A 27,459-nucleotide genomic window follows, 5' to 3' on the forward strand; every position below is an offset into this window, starting at 1 on the left:
AAGGCCTGGCCTTGGTCTGTCCCCCGGCTGTCTTTTCCTGATACTCAACAAGTACTGTGATTTTTAACCACGCAACTGCGCGGGAAGACACCGACCAGAAGTCTGGCGCATGCGCTGTGGCAGCCCCTTCGGCGGCACCCACTACTACAACTCCCGGCAGGCTCTGCGTTCGCCTCGGGCGCGTCGCGAACTGTTGACGTAGCTCAGTAGCGCGGGGAATTTAGAGTGGTAGTCAAGCGCGGGAGGCCAGTGGGAGGCGGGCCCCCGGCATCCTGAGGAGAGACCATGGAAACCCTGGCCGAGCCTCGGTGGCCTCCAGGCCTGGCAGTGATGAAGGTGAGTGCTTTGGGGGGCGGTGGGGACCCCGTTTGTCGGTAGGAGGCCGGCCCCGCCTTGAGGGAGAGAGGACGCGGCGCGAGCGGCCAGCTGGGCCAGGATGCCCGGCCCTGCTCCGCCTCTAGCCCGCCGCTTGGCTTTCGGCCTGTTTTCTCGCCTGAGAAGTGACGAAGGCAGACTTCGGCCCCCGAGGGTGACCCGAGGTTGACCGTTTTAAGGAACTGGGCATACTGCGTTTTGTGTCACGACTCTCAGTGTCAGGGACAAAAATAGTCACTAAGTGGTGACAACGACAGTGACAGCTAACTCAGGGAATTTACCGTGTACCACGCGCTCTGTAAACAGTGACGCCGGGCTTGATTTTGGGTGGACGGTGCGTCCAATAACATTTATTTATTTTTAATTAAGTTATTATTATTATTATTACTATTACTATTATTGTTATTTTGCAGTATCAGGACTGAACCCGGCGGCGCTCTGCCACTGACCCCCATCCCCCGTCCTTTTTATTTTGAGGCAGGGTCTCACTAGGTTTCTCAGATTGACCTCGAACGCGAGATCTTCCTGCCTCTGCCTCCCTAGTTGCTGGGATGAGAAGCGTGTGCGGCCATCCCTGGCTTCCAATTACATTTTAGAAATCAGGTAGCAAAGCAGGGAGTCTGCTTTGCATAATCTTTCACTTTTTTCTAATTACGGGCAAGAGGCCTAGTCTGGTGTGTCCTGTCATACTGTTGCCTAGTCCTCCCAAACGTGCCCTAGCTCCTCCTTAATAATTTCTCTAATCTTCCCCGCCTGGGATTGAACCCAGAGGGGCATTACCACTGAGCCACATCTTACAGCCCTTTTTATCTTTTATTTTAAGACAAGGTCTCACCCCTCCCTTAGTTGCTGAGGCTGACCTTGAACGTGCCATCCTCCTGCCTCAGCCTCCCAAGTCACTGGGATTACAGGTGTGCTTCACCTTGTCTGGCGGCCTTTGTTTTTAAAATTGAGATACCTGTGTTAGGTTACGATTGTTATCAGGCCAAACAATAGAGTTGCTCTTACTTTGTGTTATTTTTGTAGATTTGTTTTCTGACTTTTAAAAAAAACAGGTATCCATAAAAATATGAAAAATTTCCTATGGCATTAATTATTCTTTGAAATCACGTTTAAAAAAATTTTTTTTTTAGTTGTAGATGGATGCAATATCTTTGTTTATTCATTTATTTTCTTATGGTGCTGAGAGTCAAACCCAGTCCCTCACATGTACAAGGAGGCAATTGCTCTACCACTGAGCTACAGCCCCAGCCCTGGAATCATGTTTTTTTTCTTTTTTTTCTTTTTTTTTTTTTTTTGGCGGTGCTAGGGATTGAACTCAGGGCCCTGTGCTTATAAGGCAAGCACTTTACCAACTGAGCTATCTCACCAGCACCTTGGAATCATGTTTTTAATGGCTACATAATATTTTATCTAGACTAGTAATGACATTAGTCTTTTTGTTTGTTCTTAATTTACATAATAGATTCATATGGTTCCAAAAATAAGTAAAATAAAAGATTTGTGTCCCTCCCACCATGCCCTTCATTTGTCCAGTTTCCTTATCCCTACTAACCATTATATATTTTTTGTATGTCTTTTCAGAACCTCTTTATTATATATGATAAAAATAGAAGACATTCTTACTACCCTTCCCTCGTTTTTTTGGTGCTAGGGATCAAACCCAGGTCCTCCCACATGCTAGGCAAAGTACCCTGCCAATGAGCTGCATCCCTAGCCCCTCACCCTTCCCTTTTTAAGAAAAGGTGACAACCATGTATACTCTCTGTACCTTACTTAAATGACTTAAATGATTTCAGGTTTCAAAAATAGATCCTTTCCTGTTTAGATTGCCTTCCAAGTTGACACCCATGTATATAACATCCCACATTGTCTACTTCATCTCCCTCTGCTATCACCCTGGCTATTTCCAGGGCTTCCTCTACTGTGTATAGCACCATGTAGAAAGCACTGAACTGCTAGTTGGAAGACAGGAATTTTAATACTGACTTGACTCATGCCTAGCATTGTGAACCTGCTTTGGATACAAGTTTACTCATTTGCAAAGTAAGGGTTTTAACTAGATATTTTCTAATGTTTGCCTTTAATAACTTCTGATTTGGTACTTAACCTGTATGATGACTGTGGCTAATGGAACCTTTTGCCCAATAGTGACCATAAGCCAGGGAATGGGGTCTAAAGAGGTGGAGACTTGGAGTAAGAACTGGAAACATGGGAAGTGGAGCAGGAATGCACTAGCCCTTTTGTAAAGGGATAAGCATAGCACAGGAATCTCTGCACTGTCACCACTGTCTGTCCAAAGCAATTTGGGTAACCTGAGATTTGAATGTGTAAAAATAATTGTGGGGGTAGGGTTCTTTATTTGTCAAAATCCCTTGCAGGGTATCTGGAGTTAGCTTTTGAATATGAATATTTGAAAAAGAAGTATTATTGAATTTTTTTTTTTTTCAATGGTGGGCAGAGAAAAAGTTCTGTGATGAACACTCCATTCTCCTTGTCTTTCTGATGTGGATATATGTGTTTTTGTCTTTTAGAGAATAGATGATTTACTGCGATGTGGAATTTGCTTTGAATATTTCAACATTGCAATGATTATTCCTCAGTGTTCACATAACTGTAAGTATGTTTTGTTTCTGTGAGTTATTAAAAGTAGTGTTAGTTAGTGCTGAAGATATGTACATATACTTATTTCTCACATTTAACTCTGGTGTGTTGAGGTCTTAAGAAAGTCTTTTCTACTATTTCCAATCTTGGCACATGTCTAGTGTGGGTGAGGGAAAGGGTTTCTCTCAGAGGGATGGGCCGACTGAAAATTAATTGATAAGAAACTTATTTAATAGAAAAAACCACAGGAGACAATTATCTCTTTTGAATCAGGAAGTGTGATGTATTGAACCATGCTAAGATCTGACTCTAACAAGAAATGGAGCCCACATTTGCTTTATTTATAGCAGTGTAGATCAGAGGGGGAGCAGTAGAAGCTTCTTTCTGAGAAACAGGGTGGAGCAAAGTTAAGGAAGCCATTTTGCTCTAGCGGGTCATGTAGCACATCTAGGACACACAAATTCTGGGATTGAGCCATTCAGCACGGAAACTAAGTAATTCACGCCATCTGCAGCAATCTCTTATGACTGCCTGTTCCTGAAAGCCAGATTTCTGTGTCTGATGGCTTGACCAAGCCTGATTTTATTTGCTAGTCATAGATGGCTTCCCACAATTTCCCTCTTGAATATGAAAGTTTTTACATTGTTCTTGTATTTTCTGCCACATCCCCCTTGGATATTTGTGCATTTTAGAGCATTTATGCCAGTAAAGATTTTGGTTACAATATTTGGTCTTTTGTCAAGCATTTTTAGATGTTAGACTTGAAAATTTTTATTTTTTAATTTTATTCATTGACTCAGGATCTTGCTATGTTGCCCAGGCTGATCTCAAACTCAGGGACTCAAGTTCCCCTCCCTTTTGAATAGCTGGGACTATAGGCATGTATTACCATGCTTAGCTCAGAATTTGTTTTGTTTTAGTTGTAGATGGACACAATACCTTTATTTTATTTATTTATTTTTATATGGTGCTGAGGATCGAACCCAGTGCCTCACACTTAATACTTAAAACTCTGTCACAATAAGAATACAGATCCTTCTTAATTTATGATGGGTTACATCCCAGTAAACCCATCATGAATTGAAAAGTTTTGTAAGTTGAAGGTGGTTGAACACATCTAACCTACTGACATCATAGCTACACTGCACACAGGAGAGGATTGGCTGTTTACCTTCATGATTATGTGGTAGCTGTGACTCACCCCTGCCACCCAGCGTTGTGAGAGAGTATTATACTGCATATTGGTAGCCTGGGGAAAAACTAGAATTCAAAATATGTCTTTTAGTTAGCACATACCAATTTTGCACTATGGTAAAGTAAAAAATTGTGAGTTAAGCCACCGTTAAGTTTGAGGACTGTCTGAATTTGCCCAGTAAGAGAGAAATATATCACTAAAAAGTATTACAGACATCACTTAACTGCTATGTGATGCTGGAAAGATTGTTATTTATAAATGTTGGTGAGGATGTTGGGGAAAAGGTACACTCAAACATTGTTGGTGGGACTGTAGATTGATGCTACCACTCTGGAGAACAGTATGAAGATTCCTCAGAAAACTTGGAATGGAACCACCATTTGACCCAGTTGTCCCATTCCTTGGTATATACTGAAAGGACTTAAAATCAGCATACTATAGTGATCCAGCAATATCAGTGTTTATAGCAGCTCAATTCACAATAGCTAAGCTATGAAACCAACCTAGGTGCCCTTCAACAGATGAATAGATAAAGAAAATGTGGTATATATGCACAATGGAATATTACTCAGCCATAAAAAATTTGCTGGTAAATGGATGGATCTGGAAACTATCATGCTGAGTGAAATAAGCCAATCCCCCAAAAATCAAAGGCTGAATGTTCTCCCTGTTATATGGATATATATCAGTATTTATATATTTTTGCAGTACTAGAGATTGAACCCACAGATGCTCTATCACTGAGTTACACCCCCAGTCTGCCTTTCTTTCATTCTTTTTTTATGTACTTATTTATTTTTAATTTTGGGATAGGGTCTTGCTAAGTTGCCCAAGTTGGCCTCAAACTTTGATCCTCCTGTCTCAGCCTCCTGAGTTTCAAGGATTGCAGGCATATGCCACCACACCCAGCTAGGATTTGTTTTTTTAAATAATTATTTTGCTCTGTTTAGGTTTTTTTGAATATGAGAAATGAATACTGCAGTTGCAGTTCTACAGTTATTAAAGTTTGAGTGGGGTGTATTGGCAGAATGTAGGTTAGTTAAATTGATCCAAATTTATGTTTTTAAAGAGTACCTTTGGGGGCTGGGGTTGTAGTCAGTGTTGGAGCACTTGCCTAGTACGTGTGAGGCACTGGGTTCAATCCTCAGCACCACATAGGGAAGGGAGGGAAGGAGGAAGGGAGGAAGGAAGGGAGGAAGGGAAGGAAGGAAGGAAAGAATGAAGGAAGGAATGAATGAATGAATGAATGAATGAATGAATGAATGAATGAATTGTGTCCATCTTTAAAAAAAAAAAAAAAAAGAGTACCTTTTGGGGGAAAGGGCATGGACTTACTCCAATCCATAAAACATATCAAGTGAGACATGGGTTTGTTGATGTATTGATGTGCTCAAGTGCCAGTTTTCTTTGAACCTGTACTACAGCTTAGGAGATAAAGTATTTGTTGGTAGAAAAATCACTGGCTTATAGACACTGCTAAATTACCATAATTTTTAAAGATTTATATACAGTAATTTTTTTCCTTTTGTGGATTTTGTTTTGCAGATTAATCAAGACTTGTGTAGGAGTGAAAAACAGTTTCATTTCATCTTTTTAAAAAAGTGAAGTTTGAAATGTTTCATTCACTAACTTTGCTGAATCAAAAAGCAGTATAAGATTCTATTAGGCAAAGAATGTTTCTCTCTTAATTTATGTTCTTGTGAAGCACCATTGTGAGACAAGACAGAGAAGAGGGTTACATATATGGAAGGGATATAAAATTAAGTAGAGCTGGTCTTCGGTTAGAGGGATGTTATTTTCTTATCAGCTAAAAGTAATTGTTGAATCAAAGTCAATATTATGGATGTGTTTACTGACCCAAATCCACTGAGTCAATATGATTGGGCATGGGGTCTAGGAAACTAAATTAAAGCCAACAACAATCTCCATAGGTGACTGAGCTGAGCAGCCAGGTTTAGGAATTCTTTTTTTCCCCTTCTTTCTTTTTTATAGTACTGGGAACTGAACTCATGGCCTTGCACACGTCAGGCAAATGCTCTACCACTGAGCTGTACCCCTAGCTCTTTTTATTTTGTGATAGGATCTCACTAAGTTGCCTAGGCTGCCCTCCAGCTTATAATCCTCCTGCTTCAGCCTCCTGTGTACCTGTTATTATGAGTATGTACTGTTACACTTGGTAGGATTTTTTTCCCCCAGTACTGGGGATTGAACCTAGGTGTGCTTTACCTTTAAGATACATCCCCAGATCTTTTTATTTTTTTATTTTGAGACAGGATCTTGCTAAGTTTCCCATACTGGCCTTGAACTTGTGATCTTCCTGTCTTAACCTTTTTGACTTGCATTATTGCTCAGGAGACTTCTTGTGATGCAGAGTGTGACATTTTTTAATTAAGTAATGAGCCTGGAGAGGAATTTTGCCTCATGATGAGTGGTCCCATTCATAATTGGATTTGGGTGGTCTTTAGATAAAATTTTGGAAATTAGAGTTGGGGCTGGAGTGAGTTAAGACTTTGGGGACTGTTGGGAATATACCTGCATTTGAGAAGGACATGAATTTTGGGAGCCAGGCAGTGCTATGGATATAATTATGCCTTTTCCCCATTCATATGTTGAAGCTCTAACCCCAACTGAGTTGGTGTTGGAACATGAGGCCTTTAGGAGATCTTTTGGTTTAGATGAGGTGAGGGTGGGACCCTGATGATGGGAATCAGTGTCCTTATAAGAAGAGATACCAGAGAGCTTGGGTTCTTGCCCTGCCCTGTCCTATGAAGACAGTGAGATGGTGGCTGTCTATAAGCCAAAAAGAGAGCACTTGACAGATACTGACTATACTAGCACCTTGATCTTTGACTTCTAGCTTCCACAACTGTGAGAAAATAAATTGCTATTGTTTAAGCCATCCAGGCTGTAGTATTTTGTTATCACAGCCCAATCTGACTAATATATCTGATTCCTTCCTCTAGTCCTTTACATTTCTGCTCTCATTCATTTTATTTATTTATAGGCCTACACAAGCATGCATATATACAGACACCTCATACACACACACACACACACACACACACACACTTGTATACACACAAAACCATACATAATTCAATATTCTGTTGCTATTAAGTACAAATTGTTCTCTGTTAGAATAATAAGAAAAAATAAAGTGTTTATTTTACTTTTACTTATTCCTTCATCACTGTTCTTCCTTTATTTATCTAAATCTGAATTTTTGGCCTAAATTATTTTTCTTCTCTCTGAAGAACTTCTAGCAGGTTTTAGAGGCAGATCTACTGGTAACAGACTCCCTCAATTTTTATTTGTCTGAGAAGGTGTTTATTTCACTTTCACTTTTAAGGGATAATTCTGTAGGATATGGAGTTCTAGGTTGTCCTCTCTTCTTGTTTGTATGTTATGAGAAATCACATGTAGTTCATCACTCCTCTGTAGGTAAGTTTTTTCCTGTTCTGGCTTCTTTCAAGAAATTTTCTTTATCTTTGATTTCTATAGTTTGAATGTGATCTGCTGAGGTATAATTGTGTTTTTGTTTTGTTTTTGTTTTTGTTTTGGCGTCTATCCTTCTTGGTGTTCTTTGGTTCTCATGGATATGTAGTTTGGTTTTTAATATTAATTTGGGTAAGTTCTTAGTCCAAGCTGGAAATATTTTTTTGTGTTCCTTTCACTCTTCTGCTGGCATTTCCATTATGTATATGTTACATTTTGTAGCTTTCCCACAGTTCTTGAAGATTCTGTTCCATTTTTTTCTGGTCTTTTTTTCTCTTTGTGTTTCAGTTTTTAAGGTTTCTATTTACAAACTCAAGCTCAGAGATTTCTCATTTGTGTCCAGTCTATTAATTAGCTTGTCAAAGTATTCTTCACTTGTTACAGTGGTTTTTATCTCTAACATTTCCATTTGCTTCTTTTTTAGCATCCTACCTCTCTGCTTACATCTGTTCTTACATGTTGTCTATGTTTCCACTAAAATTCTTAGCATATCAATCATAGTTAAAAAAAAATTCCTCATATGATATATCCAGCATTTGTGTTCTGTTCTACTGTTTCTGATGCTTGTTCAGTGTCTTCAAACTCTGTGTGTGTGTGTGTTCTTTTTCTAGTGCTTGTGATTGGGTCTTATCATATTTTTTTACCTTTTATATACCTTATAAGTTTTTCTTAAGCCGGGAATGATGTACTAGGTAAAAGGAACTGCCGTAAATAGGTCTTGAGTGCTGAAGTGGTAAGTGTGGAAGGAGGAGAAGTGTTTTCTAGTCCTGTGAGCAGTTCTCAGTCTTTTAGGGAGCCTTGCCTCTGAACATGAAATTTACAAATGCTTCCCTTACTTACTCCTGAGCTGGGATAGCATGGCCAGAGAGTGTTGGAGTTGCATATTTCTCTCCTCCCAGATCAGCCAGACTCTGATAAATATCTAGGAGGTTAGACTCCAGTAAAATAGTTTCTCTTAAAGGCAGGCCTTATGAACATGGTGCTGGGGCTTGTCTCAGTGTGGTTACTTTTCCCTTCTCTCTGCTGGCACGACTCGGAATTTTTCTTACATAGGCACTGTGAGAATTTGGTAGAACTGGAGCAAAAACTCACAAAAGCATGAGGACCTCTAAGGACAGGGTCCCCTGGAGCTTTTAACTCTCAGACTTGTCCTTAGTAAACCTGCTGCAGTTCATCAATGACCACTAAGGTCTTCCTGCCTTGACCCTGGTTCTAGCACAGGGTTCTTCTCTGATTCTTGTGTATGTTTTTCTTGTGGGTTTCTCCTCCAGTAGGTACTGAGTCTCTGTTATCTGCCTCTCCACAGTTTCCCTGTGGCTTTGCTTTTCTGAATGAATCTAAGAATTGTTAGTTTTTCAGTTTTCAGCTTTTTGCTTGTCATTAGGATGGAGTAGCAGTGTCCAAGTTGGTTCCTTCTGTTCACCCTTATTTCCCAAACCCTTTGGTAGTTTTAGCCCTTTTATAATGTGTCCCTTCATTTTTCCTCCTGGGGTACTCTTACTGAGGATGGCAAGACTTTCTTATTTCTGAACACCAGTCCTGTAGAAATCATACTGTCTCCTCCTTTTCAGCTAAATGCAACTCTTTTTTTTTTTTAAATATTTTTAGTTGAAGATGGACATCATACCTTTATTTTATTCATTTTTATGTGGTGCTGAGGATTGAACCCAGTGCCTTATATGCATGAGGCACACGCTCTACCACTGAGCTACCACCCCATTCCCAAGTCAACTCTTTTTAAGGAGGCTCCTTAACTCAACTGAGTTTGGGCTACTAGTAAATTAGCTGCCAGCAAGATACTACTCTGTTAGTCATATCTGCTTTTTATTTGACTGTATTTTATACTGCCTTGGATGGTGAGTTTAATTGATGCTTATTTCCTGCTTAAATTGTTAGGACTTATTATACTGAAGTGTACTGTAATTGCTTCACTACTTATCTCCTTGAGGTAAAGAACCTTTCCCTCTATACTGCTCTTTTCTTAGTGCCTGCCACAGAAGTGCATGTTAAATGTGCAGTGATGGATCACTTGCCGAGTTAGTATATAGAAAATGCTAATTTGTTTTTAACTTAAGTGTCGTATTTCTTAAGGTATGTATATGTCCTGTTTCAAAATTTATTTTTCAAAAGATAGGCAGTAAGAGGTATCCGACATGTTTGTGTAATAGCCAACCCAGGTCTTGCATGCATGATCCTGTGGTTTACAAATGGAGAAAGTAGAGTGATGCATATTGCTTGTGGAGTTGTGGTATCCTAGAGAGTTCTTATATTTCATATATTTCCCTTTCCTAATAACACTGTTTAATTACATGTGAAAATGTGTGTAGGACACAGGTACTAGAAATTTAAGATTATAATGATATGTTTTAGATGATGGAAATATTCCAAGGTCTAAGTCAGATTTGTTAAAAGTTAGATAATATGGTTTAACTTACTATGTTGCACTTTGTGTTTTTGCAGATTGTTCTCTCTGTATAAGAAAATTTCTGTCTTATAAAACTCAATGTCCAACTTGTTGCGTGGTGAGTTTTTATCTTTTTTTTTAACTTACTAATTGATAAAAATATTTCATTTTTATGTATACACAAAAGCCCATGGGAAGACGTGTAGTTATTGAATTAAAAAAATATAAAAGACCTTTTCAGAAAGAACTTCTTAAGTACATGTAAGGAGAACTGGGCATTGTTCAATTTCTCTTTAGGATTTCTGGATAACCTAAATGTATTTTAGGAAGTAAAAACTAATTTTAAGTTTGGGATGTAGCACTCTTAAATTCTGTGGTCAACATTTTTATGGTTTCTAATTTTTTTTATAGCTTCTCAGTTTTGGTGGAGACTCTGATGGTGGTATTATGAATTTACAAAGGACTGGTGGAAGTATTTGTGCAGAAGGCAAAGATTCATGGCCTCTGGGCTTAATTCAGCCTCATGATTCTTTTCCCTTTTTCCCAAATTAGACCTTCAGGGAAAACACTAGAAAATTGGTTGTTAAAATTTTACAAAACCTTTCAAGTAGTAATGACAGGTGGAAAGGTATATTAAAAGGGGAAATGAAAATAAATTAGGATAAAGAAAAAAGAGCGAAGTTTAACAGAAAGGATGCTGGATCTAGTTAAAGATTTGGCTAGTTTGACCTCTGTGGTAGGTATATTGTGTCAGGACATTACTGAACTTGTCTGAGCTATTTTCCTGTGTAAGAAATGGTATAGTCTAGCTTCCAAATCCAAGATGTGGACCACTGTGCTGTCTGCCTTTGTCCTAATGGCCTTATCACAGGGATCAACTATATAATGTTCATGCTGAGGAGGACGGGATTTTTCATTTTTCTCTTGTTTTCCTGAAAACCAATTTTATTTTTAAACTCTTCTTGAACACTTAATGGCTTTCCCAGTGTTATTACTTTGAAGTGTTCTTTTCTGTTTATGAGGAGATATTTTAGGGAAAGCTGAGTGCTGGTATTTTGAAGAAGGATTCTTGCTCATATTAGGCTTTTTCTTAGGACAGAGTTAATAATATATGATTTTAAATAGATGCTTTGAGAGCTTTTATCAGACTTCCAGTTAGTAGGTACTGATTCACTCTTAAAATTCCATGGTAGTCTGAGATAAATGAAGTTTATTTTGAGGCTTTCCTGGAAGACTTAGTGGTATGGAGAACCTCAGGAGGATGGGTCAGACATTTTCAAAAACAAGATTACAACAAGTTAATTATTGTTTTTGACCTTTTTTCCATCTGTTGTTTTTCTTTTCTAGACAGTCACAGAGCCAGACCTGAAAAATAACCGCATATTAGATGAACTGGTAAAAAGCTTGAATTTTGCACGGTATGATTTAATTTTGTGACTAATCTCTAACCACTTTTGCTTTTTATGTATCCCTCCTGTGGCACTCTTCATTAGGAAATGCAAGGTTGCTTGTTTCGGAGTAAAAGAAGGCAATTCTAATATGTAGTAATAAGATGTTCTCCCTTAACAGCAGTTTTTCTCTTATGAAGATCAATTAAGAGTTGAAATGAGGATTTGAGGCCTTCCATACTTTTGGCACTAGAAAGATACTCTGATTCATCATACGGTTTTCCTGCGCCAACCCTAGAATCAGCCATTTATTTCTCCAAGGAACCCTGGTTCCTTTTATTGAAGGATGGTATTTAGAAACCAGGATCAGGTACCGGGTGTGCTTGTTGTTACTGGGGTGTCACTGCTTTTAGGCCCTTGACAGACCTTTGGTTATATCTGTATATGTGCATATGAATATACTAACCCATGTACATACACATTCCTATGGTTGGTCCTGGCTGTTATGTATTAATCTATTAATTCTTAATCTGATTTACTCAGCATGTATAACATGTTGTGCCATGTGAAGTACATAATTGCTTGTACTTTATAAAGCTCAGAAACATAGTTTTACTTTCTAACTGTCAAATGCATGAATATGTAAAAGCAGGTTTGGTTGCTCAAAGGGATGTAAAAAGTCTTGTTTTACTAAATGATATCGTGAATTATTTTCCATTTTAATCATGTAAGTCAAGCAGTAATTTTTAGTAAGAACATTCTATCTTTAGATAGCAGTCAGGTGTCCATGTACTTAAGTATAGAACTACCTAGCTTGATGGGATCTTCTTGGAGGTAACTTACATTACTTGCAAAAATGTAAACATTTCTTCTAGTGGAATTACATATTTTTTCATAGGTTTGCATCTGCAAAATGATTAAGTTTAGTACTCTGAACTCAATAAATATGACATTCTACTAATTGACCTGCTAGTTATTTCCTTAAGTGAGGTCATACAAGAATGGTCTACTTGCCTAGATTAAGAAGCTCTGCAATTCTCTAATTCCCCTAACTGAAGTTACTGTTTTTCTTTATGTAAAGCCCTTCACGAGTTAGCTTTAGATGAGCTGAGATTCTCTGATTCTCATGATTGAAGTTACTGCTTTTCTAATTGCAAAGTCCTTTACCAGTTAGTTATGAGAGGATGGAGCCATGTTTCTAAAAAGGAATTTGTGGACTCTTTGAGTTTCTCTGAGATGATAAAATTGTCAAAGCTGTTTCTCTTTCCTCAGCTGGTACTGAAAGCACAAGAACCTCCCTGCTAGGAAAAGGGAAGCCTTGCCAACAATAACCTGTTTGTTGAAAAGTGCTCGGTACTTAGGACCTTTTGGTAACTTGAAGAGAAGACTCAAAATAGTTTTGCTTTACTCTTCCCCCTCTTCCTCCCAAAGGAATAGGCTAATTATTATTATAGTGGATTTGATGGGGTGGGAAGTATTCTTTCTCAATTTGGGATGCATTTTTGTCTTTAGCTTTTCTCTGTTTGCCCTCTTGGAATTGCTGTTTTTATTAGCATCACCCTTGTGGTGAACATTTCTGGGACCCTTGTCATGTACAGAATTCTGAGGGACTTCTGCAGAAATAATTCAGGCTTACCAATATTATTACTTGTTTCAACTCTGGTTTAAGATTGATGAAGGAGGAAGTTTACTCTTAGACTAGAATGTAAGATATTTATATTGTTTGTTGATTTTATTTCTTGTCTTCTCCATCTATCATTGCCATTTTATTTGCCATTCTGGTTTTAAAAAATTTAATATTCTAAATTGAATAATTAGATAAGGGAAATAATTCAGAGGTTTTCAGATACAAAGCTGACATTTAGCTCCTACATTTTCTTGTGATCTTGGTATTTTATTTTCAAAGAACACATTATGTGTTTTTTTCCCCCCTTGACTCAGTTTTTTAAAAATAATGTTTTTAAGAACTTATGTTGAAACAAAAATTTTTTTGAGATGAATTCTTGCTATGATGCCCAGGCATCAAGTGATCTTCCTACTGTGAGTAGTTGGGACTACAGGCATATACCACCACACCCAGCTGAACAAAAGTATGATTAGAAGATTTCTGTGTAAGTGGAACATCATTTTAGCCCTAAGTAGGAAAATATTGTTTGTTTTTGCATAGTAGACAATCTCTATTATTGTTTTTATAAATTGCTTTGGTTTATCCACCAACAGAATATGATTTTTTTTTTGTCCTCTGTTTCCTCGTCTGAAAAATGGGAATAACCATATTGATAGAATTGTTGTGAGGGTTAGAAATGAAGAATTATGTTAAAATATATCTAGGATGGTACTTGGAACAAAGGAATCTAAAAAGAGATTCCCATTATTACTACTATATATTTGTTTTTATTATGGTGTTGCCCTTATATATATTGATGCCCTAAGGTGCTAATCAGAATTTGTGCTTTGTTGGGTGTCTACCTGTTTAACCAAATGGATCCCTATTGTTTGCAAGTTTTTAGATAAGAAAAGCATAGCAGGGACTTTAGTTACTGATTGAGCTAAATCAATTGCTTCAATTTAATGACTGCCTATGTCTACCCAAAGTCCTATTTTGAGTCTTGATTTTTAGCTGCATTTTTTTGTGGATATTTATTGATTTATTTTATACAAGTTGTTGCCAAGCCTGCAGTTAAATTTAAAGTAAAATTCTACACAAAATTGTTTTAGCTGCATTTTAAAAAGGTAAGGTTTTTTGTATAGAACAAATAGGCAAGATTTTTTCTATTGTTTCTTTCTTTTTTTTTTTTTTTTTTAAATGTGGTACTGGGGATTGAACCCAGGGCCTTGTGTTTGCAAGGCAAGCACTCTACCAACTGAGCTATCTCCCCAGCCCTATTTTTCTATTGTTTCTTGAGTCACAGATAGTTATTCAGAGAAAGAAACCACATGGAGGGAAATATAGTGGACTATGCCTGAGTATTAGTGATCTAATTTGAGTATGCCTGCTAATAACTAGCTGGATGCCTTTGAGCAAGACAATTAAATTCCTTGGGACTTTATGCATCTGTAAAAATGAATATGTTGATATATCTTTTAACAGTCTTTCCAGCTCTGAAAGTCCATAATTTGTCTAACAGATAATCTGAGTGCCTGGTGTGCTATTAGGTGTTAAAATACTAGCTCACTTTGTAAGGATGATGACAATTAAGGGAAAATTACCAACTTATTTTAATTGAAAGCATCAATTTGGGAATTAGTATTTTTCTATTTTTCACTCAGCTCATTTAAAGTATATGAATTATAAAATGTCTCCTGGTTTTAAATGCCATTTGTATGTTCATGGCTTCCAAATTTTTATCTGCAGCCAGATATAAATCCAATTGCTTACCAAACATCTCTCCTTAGAACTCTTAAGAACAACTGTTTAACATGTCCAAAGGGAACTCCTAATTCACGATACTGTCCTGCTCCCCATTCCAAACCTGCTGCTCTTCCTTATCTCATCAAACAGCAGTGCCATCCTTTAGCTACCCAGGCTAAAACTCTTGACGACTTTCTTTTGTACTACTTTTTTTTTTTAAACACCGTTAAATAGGCATAACTTTATTTAAAACATTTACTAATAATTTCCAATAGATCCATTTGAATAAATTATAATAGGAATTTCAAGATCAAACTTATTACTTATTAATATACGTCTTAATATTTTCCAGATACTTAAAACTAGTGAACTGAAGTTGTAAGGAAAAAATAAAGTCATCGCTATAAAGATAAGTAGGCCACTTGGTAAGGCAGAGTTGAGAGAGGTTCTCCTTCCAAATGGAAATCTCTGTACACTGCAGAAGCTAAGTATAAAGTAAAGCAAATTTGTTGACAAGCAATTAGAAAAAGACTAGATCTAGTCTTCTAGTTTACATGCACATATAGTGTCATTTCACCATCTTTTAAAATGATCTACTCTTTCTTTTAATGACTCAAAATAAATAAGAAAGGAAAAATTCTGTTTATTGTCTTCTCCTTAAATATTATCAATAAACGTTGCTTGAAACAAATGAAAACTATAAAAGTAAAACTCAGGACTGGGGTTGTGGCTCAGTGGTAAAGCGCTTGCCTGGTGCGAGTGAGGCACCGGGTTCACTCCTCAGCACCACATAAAAATGAATAAAATAAAGGTATTGTGTCCATTTACAACTAAAATAATATTTTTTTAAAAAAGTAAAACCCAGTAAAATTATTCTAAGCTTAATAAATATCTGAGGGACTCAGATAAGAGTTCGGACAAAACAGCCCTGGATGATGACCTCCCTGGTCAGAGGGAGGGTGGCATTCATGCTCCTTGTCCTCCATGAGGGCTTCTACACCTATCCGTCAATTGTCTTGCTCAGTGCTGCATCCCTTCTCTGGTCATCTTGGGAAATTGATTTGGCAATGTGAACAGTAAACCTTCTTGAAACGTCCATGGGATTCCTCAGGATTATCTGGAAAAATGGTTCCTTATACCATATCCTAGTCCTTATTCCAAGCAGGAAGTTCTGAAGATGCATCTCCAGATTAATGCCAATTTGAAAGTCCAAAATTCTTTTTATCTAAGTTTTTCTTAAGCAGGTGAGTGTTTCCAGAATACAGAACATTTTCACTTTTTATTGTGACCATGGTTTTAGAAGTCTCAGTCTGTAAATGGTTGACTCCATTTACTTGGACCCAAGGTGAGTTCATCATGGAAGGAGGGTTGGTGGTAGAAAACTGTTTAGTTCATGGCAGGATCCAGAAGCAGAGAAAGAGCTCTTTTGTACCACTTAATCTATTGATCCATTAGTAAATCCAGGTGGCTCCATCTTCACAAAATTTCCAAAATCTAACTGCTTTTTGGCTCCCTATCATTATCATCCAGAATCTCTTCTAAGCCAGTGTCAGCCTACACGACTGTGGTAACTTCTTAATGACCTTATTTCAGTTTTTGCCCTCTTACAGTCAGTCCTTCCTGAAGATAGCAGAGTGATCCCTTAAAAAAAAAAAAAAAAAAAAAGTCAGATCATGCTTAAAACCATCCAGTGGTGGCTCCCTGTGTTTGACAGCTGTCTTATTACAACAAAATGCCAGAGGCAGTTAACTTTATAAAGAGAAGAATGTTTATTTTGACTTGCATTTCTGTTCCAGTCCAAGATTGGGGGCACACCTCATTGATTTAGGCCTCTAGTGATAGCAGCATATCATAGTGGGGAATGCATGTTGGAACAGGTGCTCACAATCTTGAACTGGGAAACAGGACAGGAGACTTAGGGGGATAAATCTAGTTTCAGTTGTAAATTTGGAAGCCATGAATATGCAAATGGCATTTAAAACTAGGAGACATTTTGTAATTCGTATACCTTAAAATGAGCTGGGTAGAAAGATAAAGATCCCTTTGAAGGCCTATCTCTAATGACCTCTGATTAGGCCCAACCTCTTAAAGATCCGCAGCACCCTGGGAGCCAAGCCTTTAATACATGGGCCTTAGGGGACCATTTAACATCCAAACTTAGCATTTTCCATCTCATTTGGAACAAAAGCTTAAGACCTCTGGTCCCTATGTAATCTTGCTTTCTTTTGCCCTTGTTTATTTGCTTCCAGGCTTTCTTGCTGCTTCTCAAACTGGTTAATTGTGCTCTGACCCTAGGCTTTGTGCTTTGTTATTCCTAGATGAAAGAATGTTTCCTCAGAGGACCAGGTGGTTTAGCCCTCCACTTTCTTTTTTGTTTCTTCTGGGACATCTCAATGGGGAATTCTGTGGCTTAGTTTTAGAGCAGTGCCTAGAATGTGCAAGGCCCTTTGTTCAATTCCCAACAGCACAAAAAAAGAAAGAAAGAAAAAAAAAAATCAAGCTGGTCTCCCCATACTTGGCTTCATTTTAAAAAAAAATTAGGTTTTGGTTTGCTTGCTGTTTATATTTCTCTGCCAAGAGTAGACAGTACTTGGATAAATAAAATTGAAATTTTAATTTTTTGCAGGGGGATAGTTTTATGGCAATTATGATACTATTTGCCTTGGTCTTCATTGACATATATTGAAGTAAGAAAGTCAATTAGTAGAATTAAATTTATCTGTCTTATGGAATAAAGTAAAAAAGAGTTATCTGTAAGATAAGACACTTAGCTGAAAAGGCCCACCCCTGGGAAGTGTGCATGTGTTTCATCAGTGACAGTTTTCCTTTGTCATAATGGTCTTTTTAGTGCCAAATCTCAATAATGGAAGGAGAAGAGACTATTAATGGTTCGGGTTTTGTATTTTTTAAAATTTCTGTTTATTTTCAAAGACCTAGTCCTTAAGTTTTTCTTTTAACCTTCTTCCCACTATAGCTATTGTTTTCTAACTTTTAAAAAAAATTCAAACATACAAAAATAGGGAAAATAGTATAATGAACTCATGCTCTTTCCTGACTTGTACCACCTTAAACATTTGTCAGTTAATGGTTAACTTGATTCTTCCATATATGTGTTCTTCACAACAGTCATAAGCTAGAAACAATCCAAAACCAGCAATAGGTAGATGAGCAAACAAATAGTGTATACAAAGGAACTATTCAGCAATTAAAAAAAACAAACAAACAAAAAAAAAACGCCAATGCACACAACATCAGGGACAAATAACAAAAACAGTATATGAAGTGAAAGAAAGGAGTACCATATGATTTTGTACCATATGATTCCAGTACATGGAGTTTAAAAATAATCTGATGATAGAAACCTGTATGGTCACTGCCCCCGGAGGTACAGAATAAGGGAAATTTCTGAAGAGACAGAAATGTTCTAAATCTTGACTGACTAATGTAGGACAGATCAGCCTGGACAACTGAGGGATTTTCAGGAAGCATTTTTATTTAAGCTACAGCTGTCCAGAGGGGCTAATGCCTAAAAATCTTGGAACCCTAGGTCTGGAAATTCTTTGAAATTGATACCCAGTGGGGAGGGTTACAGGGTAGGTACTCTTTGTCCCATATTTTAGGTCAGAGGTTTTATAAGGTTTTATCAAGAAAAAACCAGCAGGGCTGGGGACATAGCTCAGTTGGTAGAGTGCTTGCCTCCTAAGCACAAGCCCTGGGTTCAATCTCCAGCACTGCAAAAAAGGAAGAAAATACAAACAATAACTTTTGTATAGTAAGCTTTCTTTTGACAGTCTATCACACCTTTTCTCTGCAAACCTAGCATTTACAAGAAAAAGGAAGCTTCAGACTACATTGAACTTTCTACAGAAAGCCTGTGAAATCCCGTTGACAGTGTAAATTCTTGCTCAATTTCTCTTGAATATCTCTTTTCTATTTTACTAGTCTCTGTTATTATTTATTTATTTATATTTGGTAGATGTAGATGGACATCATGCCTTTATTTCATTTGTTTATTTTTTTTAATTTGGTGCTAAGAATTGAACCCAGTACCTCACATATGCTAGGCAAGCGCTCTACCACTGAGCTATTGCCCCAGCCCCACTAGTCTCTGTTATTAAATCCTTCCTTTGCATTTAATTGCTGTTCATTTCTTAAGCTTTTAGGTTAGAAGCTCAGACTCTTGATTCTAATTTATTAAAATTTTCCTTCTAGAGACCATTTTGGCAAACTCCTATGAAATGATTCAACTCACTGTTTTTTAATTTTCATTTTGATTTCATCAGTTGGGTAAATACCGTGTTTCTATTTTTTTCCATTTTTTACTCTTTGTGCTTCAGTTTGGATATTTTCTGTTGACCTGTCTTCAAGTTTACTAATACCATCTTCTGCTGTCTCTTATTATATCCATTCAGTTTAGAATGCTGTTTTGTGTAAGTTATAAGACTTTTATTTTTTTCATGCCCAAGTAGGCCTGAGTGGTGACTCTCACTGCTCCCCTGTTTGTCCCCAATGCTCCTACACCTCAAGAAGAAACATTTGGGGCTGGGGAGATAGCTCAGTTGGTAGAGTGCTTGCCTTGCAAGCACAAGGCCCTGGGTTCGATCCCCAGCACCGCAAAAAAAAAAAAAAAAAAAAAAAAAAAAAAAAAAAAAAAAAAAAAAAAAAAAAGAAGAAACATTTGCTTTTACTCCATAGCTTGGAGAGTGCCTACACTTTGGCAGCTGACTTGTAATGGCTCAGTGCAGGGGGAAGGGTCAGTGGCATTGATCCACTGGGCATCCAGAAATGGGCCAGCCAGTCAGCCCCATCTGGGAAGTGGTATTCAAGATTTGATGGTAATAATAGCCTTCTGTAGCTTGAGGAGTATGGAAGGGGAATTTTTGGCTGCAGCTGCTATCATTGCATCATCAATCCTGATGTTCAACATATTCCTGAAAATCTTAAACCAGGAATTCTTGACTGAGGTTATCCCATCACTGAAGGCCTCTTTGGGTTTCCAGAGAATCTCCTTAGTATCAGATTGGAGTCCTTAAGTGCTTCTCTCAGGAAATGTTTCTCTATCCCATTTTTTGGAATTTCCATTTCTGGTGGCAGAGCCAAGTAGTAGGAAGAAAAGTGATGATCCAAAAATGGGACTCTCAGTTCAAGGCTGAGGGCAGCAGTAGTCTGGTCTTCTCGGAGAACATCAAACAAATAGAGTTCCTTCAGAAGCCTCTCACTCTTCTCCTTGGCCTTTTCAGGAGAAGGAGCCTTAAGGAAATAAATGTAACCCTGTGTAAGTTCATTAGATCCCTCTCCAGAAAAGATCACCATGCTGTATTCTTCCAAATATACTTGGAAATTAAATACTTACCTAGAGATACTTGAATTGTTGTAATTTCATAAGTTTCCAAGGAAAATATGACTTCATCTAGGACCTGAATGCCCGCCCTCCTCAGAGTTAAAAGAACTTCGTGATGTTCACTTCCAGTATGATCTTTTTAACAGTCAGTAAATTGGGGCTGTCCTTTATGCCAATTGCAGGTGTCTGCAGAGCATATTGTACTTGGGCCTCTTTTAGTTGCTTCAGCAGAGTGGCAGCAACCAAGCTGCAGTCCAAGCCTCCTTATAAAAGGCAGCCATTATGTCTTGTCTGTCATCAAACGTTTCTTAACAGCATTGTCAAAAAGGATGAGGAGGTTCCTCTTCATGGCTTCTATCTCAAAACCTGGGAAGAGTTTCTCCACACTGTCATAGAGGACATGCAGAGGCTCATCCCTGAAGTGGTGATATTTAACCATTTCCACAGATGCAACTTGGCCATTTGGTTTTTAAAGCCAAAACTTCATAGTGTCCTGGAAGAAAATGCTCTACTTTTTAAAAGGGAGCTATGTAGTGTTTCAATGTAACAAGACCTTTAGCTTCTGAACACTTTGCAACCAGAAATCCATCTTCTGTCATGACTTTAAACAAAGGTCTGACTCCATAGGTGTCTCTTTCTAGGAACACTTTTTATTGGCAATGTTCAGTAAATTAAAAAGCATACACCCCATCCAACATACAAATGGTTTTGCTCAATTCCTCCTTTGTCATACAGATGAAGGATTATCTCACCATCCACTTTTGTCTTGTTTTCAAATTCAAAATGTTATTGCAGTGCCTTGTGGTTATAGATTTCACCATTATGACAGAACTGCAAATCATGGTATTTCTTTAGTCCAGTTGGCTGCATTCCAAACAGTGGGTCAACCACTGCCAACCAGTGAAATCCAAAGCGGCAATTGGTATATCCATTGACATTCTCAAAACAAAATGCATCTGGACCCCTATGTGCAGTCTTCATAGCACTTGGACACCGAACAGAAAGGCAGTCATCACCTCCAGAGAGGGCCCAAATGCCACACATGGTGCAGCAAAGCTACACAAACTTCTGGTACTTGTAGACCCAGGATGCGAAACCAGGCTTATTTGGATTCACAGGTCCTTCTATTTTCATCTCACTGTGCGTAGTTGTCATGATACTGGCCTTTCTCTTCTGGTATGTTCTATTAGTTTATCTTTTGGGTCTCAGTTTCCTCATCTTCTTACTATGGTAGGGTTGCCTCTACAGGTGGCAACCCACTCCCTAAGGGCAGAGGACTTTTGCAAGCTGCTTTGAAGAACTTCTTTCTGCTATTATAGGTCAGAAATGAAGTACTGAGTACAGAGTACAAAGTACCGAGTCCAAAGTTCATGCACGTGTTCCTGCAGAAGACTTTCTAGTATCACTATCTGGGTTTTCTGTTCTTTCTGGTTCACACATCAGCTTATGCAGCACCTTTCTGTATATCTCATCTTGCCATATTTCCTGTCTTAAGGCCAGAAACTGAGTAAAGAGAGTATGGGGAGAGGACAAGAGAAAAAAGGACAGGTTAAGAGCTGATTAGAGGCCAAGAGACTACTGCAGAGTTAGAGCCTGTTCCTCAGACAAAGGTCCCTCTATCACCACCAGTCTCAGTTTTTCCTTCCTTTTGCCTTGTCCCTCTCCTCCCCAGCCCCCCAAACGGAAGCTAGTACAGAACCCAAAAGCAGAATCAGAAAGGTGAATCTGGTAGAGAAGATCTGCAAGAGGGCTGCAACTAAACCTATAGCTCCTGAAAGCTCCGACTTCCTAGACCCTTTCACGAAGGTCAGGAGATATGCTATTTTGTAATAATAGAATGTTCACTGATTTTTTTAAATGGATTTAAAATTTTCTTTCATAGTGTACTTTTTAATTCATTTGTATTTTTTTCTTTAATACATTTACCACAGTTCTTTTGAATGCTGCTTTTTGGATTGCCTCTGATCTACTTCTATTGAATGTTTTCTCTCTTCATTAGTGGCTATTTTTTTCTTGTTTCTTCGCATGTTTAGTAGTTTTTAAATGTGTACTGAACATCGCTGACAAAATGTAGAAGTTACAAATTATCTTCCTTTGAAATATATTGAATTTTGTTAGGACAGCCAATTAAATTGCCAGCTCTTCACCTTTGTTCTGTCAAAACTTGCTATAGTGTTCTGTTAGGTTGTTCTATTTAATTTTGTTTATATTTGTCCACTGTGGTCCATTTTCTTAAGGTGTGGTCTTTGTGGAATTTTGCCAGGATGTCCATGGTCTTCACAAGGGTCTCTCTGCTTTGGTTGTACACAAACACTGACAATGTTGTAGAACTGACCTTTGAAATTTCAGTTTACTAGTGTTTGCTTCCTACCAGGTGGTTTTCTTTAATTGTTCAATTTTGAGATGATCACAAATGGATGAGAATTTCTGAGCACATTTCTGGGTTTCCTTCTTATGGCTTATACATTCCAAGCACCCTATTCTGTGTCCTATCCATCCTATTTGGATGAGCTTACCCAATTCCCAGAAAATGCTTCCAAGGGTAAAATCTTGGGGGAACATTGGATCACTTCATGTGTCTCTCTCAGAGATTACAGTTTTGTGTTGATTATACTCCAGTGTCTGCAAACAGATTTGTCCAGATTTTAAAGTTATTTACCATTAGATAGTAAGTCTTGCATAAGCCTTTCTCCATGACCAGAAATCTTACCATTTCCTTTTGTAGACATATTAACTACCTTTTAAGTTAGATTTTTTGCTTCATGTTTTATTCTAGAAGAAACTCTGGTTTGATTGTAATTATGGTATAAGTTTCATATTTCAGAGAAATAAGTGTTAATTAGGAAAACAGCTCCCATAAATTTATTATATATAATTTGATATCTTAATTATCTGTTGTGTTTTTTGTATTTCCAGGAATCATCTGTTGCATTTCGCGTTAGAGTCACCACCCATATCTCCTGCTTCTTCCTCTTCTAAGAAGCTTGCTGTCAAAGTACATACTCCTGGAGGTTTCCAACATTCTTTAAAGCAGGGAAGCAGATTAATGGACAGTTTCTTGATCAGAGAAACTAGTGGTTCTACATTAGAATTGTCAATAAAAGAAAATGACAGCAAATTCAGCCCTCAGAAAGAGGCAAGCACTTCTATGGAGACCAAAGAGGCATGTTTTATGGGAAAGACAACCCTTGGCTCCTCAGATACTAATGGTCATGAGATACCCTCTACATCCACTTTGAAGCAAGTTTCTAAAGGTAGAAAATTATTTTTTTAATGTGCACTTTCTTACTTAATGAAAATATTCTCATTCATATGACATAAAGATAAATAGGCAACAATTTTTAGGGGGAAGGATTAGGAAGGTACAAACCAGATTTTCCCTTTCTCAATCTCAAAATTGATATAGTGGGTACTTTTTAAATATGTTTGTTTTTTCTTTCTCATAGTAGAATTGAGGCTGATTTCTTAAAGAAAAAAGAAAAAGAAATAGTTTATACTTCAGCATCAAAGTAACTTTGTTTCTCAGTTTTAAAGCCTTTCTCGCCCCCAACTAACATACTAGTTCCCATTTAATCTCTAAGAGCTGTTTTTATCCTCTTATACCACTGCTTGAGCACCTCCATGATATTTTGCCTGTCATTTAAAGCCTATGATGATTTGGTACCTACCTTGGCCATTCTACCTTATTTTTTACCTCTTTCTCTCAGAAACCCAGCTCAAGCCAAACTGATCTCCTGCTCTTCCTCCAGTACAGCCAGGGTTTGGCACACTGCAATTCCAAGGCCAAATCTGCCTTGTCACCTATTTCTGTAGATAAAGGTTTACTGGAATATAGCCATATCCATTTGTTTATGGATTGACTGTTTTCATGCTGCAGTAGCAGAGTTGCATACTGGTGACAGAGGCCATATGACTTAGAAAGCCCTAATTCTTTACTACCTAGCCTTTGCTTAAGAGTGTTTGGTGACCCCTGTTCTTACGCCTTTTTTAGACCATTCAGATCCTAAACTATTCACTGATTAGGGTTAGACAACATCCATATCTCATGTCACTGAGAGCTACCACCCTTGTTTTCCTACCTGTTTTGTGTACTGTTTGCTTCTCTGTTCATGAATATATCAGTTTGTTTTACCTTTTGTTATCTGTTTTTTTCTTGCCAGTGAAGTTCAGAGCACCTTTTAGACAGAAACACTGTCTTATATCTTCATTAAACCTATGCCATCCACAGTGCAAGGCTGTTAGTGATTTTTAAAGTTAGGTTGAATTAATTTGTTAGTACTTATGTTTTACTTTTCTTAAGGGACTATAAATTCCTCTTAAATTTCCTAGTATGTTTTATCCTTAGTCTTTTTACCAATTGACTGTTCTTATTTTATTTTTTTAAGATTGATTGCTAACATTTTTGCTTCATAGAATGTTTTTTCCAAATGAAATCTTCTCCCCTCCCTGCTTTAGTTCACTGCCTATTATCCGTAGTGGCCTTTAAGCCTTGAGATTCCTCCACAGATCCTTGCAACTCCATGAAACACCTTGAGAATTATTGCATTTCCTAATTTTATCACTATATATGGAATTATAAACGAGAAGTAAATTAACAACTTTGTAAACTTTGACAAATTTGAACAGTAGTTGATCTTATTTAGTAAATGCTTTAATCTAGCTGTACCTACCTGCTCAACTGCCCCAGGCCAGTTTATCTCCCTCTAGTTGATATGATTGCTTCTGTGCTATCATAGGGATAGCTAGGGATGCTCCAAAGCCTTGGGAAAATAGAAAATTAGTTTTATAGTTTGGCCATACTTTGGTAGAAAAGATTTAATGAAAGCTTTTCTTTTATTGGTACTGAGAATTGAACCTGAGGTACTTTACCACTGAACTACATCCCCAGTTTTTTTTTTTTCCTTTTTATTTCTTATTTTGAGACAGGATCTTGAAAAGTTGCTAAGACTGGTCTTGAACTTGTGATTCTTCTGCCTCAACGTCCCCAGTTGCTGAATGATAGGCATGTGCCATTGTACCTGGCAACCAGAGCATTTTCTAATAAATCAATTTCCAGCCTATGTGCAGCATTGTAACTTCCCACGATGTAGTTCTTACCCACTAACCAGTCTGTTCTGCTGCTGTTGCCCTTTTGGGTCATTCTTTTTCTCTTACTTTTCTAAGTTCATGTTAAGTTGGGATTATGGTTTTTTTTTTTTTTTTTTTTTTTTTTTTTTTATCTTAATTGCTGAAAGATACTGGCTTATATATTTTTGCCCTTTCTACAAATAGTAAAGTCTCTGTTTCTCTTTTTAAAAATACAGTGGATTGTCCTGTTTGTGGGGTTAACATTCTAGAAAATCACATCAATAAGCACTTAGACACCTGTTTATCAAGTGAAGAGAAGAAGGAAAGCCTCAGAAGGTAAGAAAGTTGAGCATAGCCCAAGCTGCTTTAACTAGGTGCTTCTTATGGTTCATAAACCTGAAGAAACAATTGAGTATTCATTTCATCCCAGTGACCAGTTGTTTTCTCTCTCCCACCTTTTCCTTAAATTCTATTGATCAAATCTCCCTCTCCTTTTGTTCCCCCTGAGCTTGTACTTTGCCAAATATAGTTAACTATATTGAATATGTAGCTACTGAATTTTTGACTTGAGAAATTAGTGACTTAGAATTCAATTCTTTTAAAATCTCTTTTCTTCTTAGACTTTTAGAACTCCACAAACTCCCATGATCAAAACGAGTAAGGCTAAACTCTGAATATGGAACACATGAAATCTTTTTTTTTGGTCCTTAGGATGCTCAAAAGTTTTAGAAGTTTACATGAGTCCTTTTCAAACATTTATTTTTTGACCAGGCATTTATGTACATATGTAAAAATGGCAAAAAAGAGTATGTGTAAAACATGATGTCCTCGCCTCCAATTCACCGTAAGTCGTCAGCTCAGTATTTACACCCAACTACTATGCTATTCTGCCTCCTTTATACATCAAAGTAACAGTAATTTCTTAAACTAGTTCACTATTTTTACACATGAAAGTTATTCAGGAATGAAATTTTAATTTAAGTTAAATTATAGGGTATTAAGGAACGAGTGGCTGATGAAGATAATAAGGGAGCAGAAATTGCAAATTAGGTAAGTCTGGTGATGAAGGGAATGAGAGCAATGAGGTGGTAGTTGAGAGAAAGAATGAATAGCAAGATCAAGGGATGATTTCATTTTTAAAAATAGAGGTTGTTTAAATCTTTAGTCTCTTTCCTTCCACTGTCTCCAGGGAGAGAACAGATGATAAATGGAACAAAGTGGTGAGTACAAAAGATCAAGAGTCCAGTAATGAAGTTGTCCTGAACCTTGTGCAAAGACTCTTTGGAAACTTTCAGGAGGAAAGGCAGAGAAAATAGGTGATAATTTAGTGAACTTTGGAAAGGGGGAAAGGATGCTGAAGAAATGAATGGTTGCTAGGAAGTGGGGATGAATAGAATGATGGGCTCTTATGTTTGATCTGTTTTGAAGAACTTGGAAGATTATTTTCCAAACACCACATTAATAAGGCAGAACCATTTTACTGCTTGTTATAATTGAACATAAAAAAGGTGTCACTTAATTTTCATGAATAGATTTGAAGTGAATGCAGGTTCTGGGGGAAAGTGTTATAATTTAACACTGGGTAACGTAAAGCTTAGTGGTGTTTTGTTATTTTACAGTGGGGGGCAGATCTGGGACAATCTGTGTGCATAGTGCGTAAGTTTGTTGGTGAGTATAAAATGGAGATCTTTAGGTTGCCCAGTTAGAAAGGATTTATGAGACTAGACAGTACCAAGGATTGTTTCCTATAAGCCATGAGAGTTGGATGACCTCTTTTTCTCTTTATAAGTGTTTCTTCCCACATATATATGGAGTATTTTCTCCTTAAAGAGTAAGGAATCAACATTGATAATTTTGTTTGAATTCCTCTTTTTCTAGATGCATCTGTCATTTGTTTGTATTTAGCTGTGTCAATTTATGCTATGATCAGGTTATTCATGTGTAGTTAAGTTCGAGTTCCAATAGTGGTTCCAGATCCTGCTCCACAGAATCCTAGAGTCCTGCCAGTTGATCTATAGTATAATTTAGAAGCATTGCATATTGTATTACCGTCTTAGTGTACTGAAGCTGCTTAAAGCCCTACCTTACAGATAACTGTTGTTTTTTGTCCTCATAACTGACATCTTGCAGAATTGGTCAGACACACTTATGGGAACATTCAGCTGCATCTGTCTTTACATCCCATCCTGGGGTCTGGTTGCTTAGAGGAATCTCTGTCTATTTTTCAGTCTCCTCCCC

At 37.5% G+C, this 27,459-nt stretch overlaps 1 protein-coding gene across 3 annotated transcripts in view; it reads left to right on the plus strand.

Moving 5' to 3' along the window:
* The first annotated feature begins 210 nt into the window (after positions 1–210).
* Rad18 (RAD18 E3 ubiquitin protein ligase) overlaps positions 211–27,459 on the plus strand; it is a 99,073-nt gene continuing 71,824 nt past the window's right edge. The window contains exons 1-7 of one of the 3 annotated variants that reach the window (XM_047534731.1): positions 294–336; positions 2,910–2,991; positions 9,566–9,617; positions 10,130–10,191; positions 11,421–11,468; positions 23,071–23,408; positions 25,458–25,557. In XM_047534731.1, coding sequence (XP_047390687.1) covers positions 11,461–11,468; positions 23,071–23,408; positions 25,458–25,557 — 446 coding nt within the window. In that variant the 5' untranslated portion in view covers positions 294–336; positions 2,910–2,991; positions 9,566–9,617; positions 10,130–10,191; positions 11,421–11,460. Of the gene's footprint in view, positions 337–2,909; positions 2,992–9,565; positions 9,618–10,129; positions 10,192–11,420; positions 11,492–23,070; positions 23,409–25,457; positions 25,558–27,459 lie in introns of those variants that run through there. The other 2 variants (XM_047534730.1, XM_047534732.1) reach the window with 2 other exon arrangements.

Source organism: Sciurus carolinensis, chromosome 19 (genome assembly GCF_902686445.1).
Source record: "Sciurus carolinensis chromosome 19, mSciCar1.2, whole genome shotgun sequence".
Classification (NCBI taxonomy): Eukaryota; Metazoa; Chordata; class Mammalia; order Rodentia; family Sciuridae; genus Sciurus; species Sciurus carolinensis.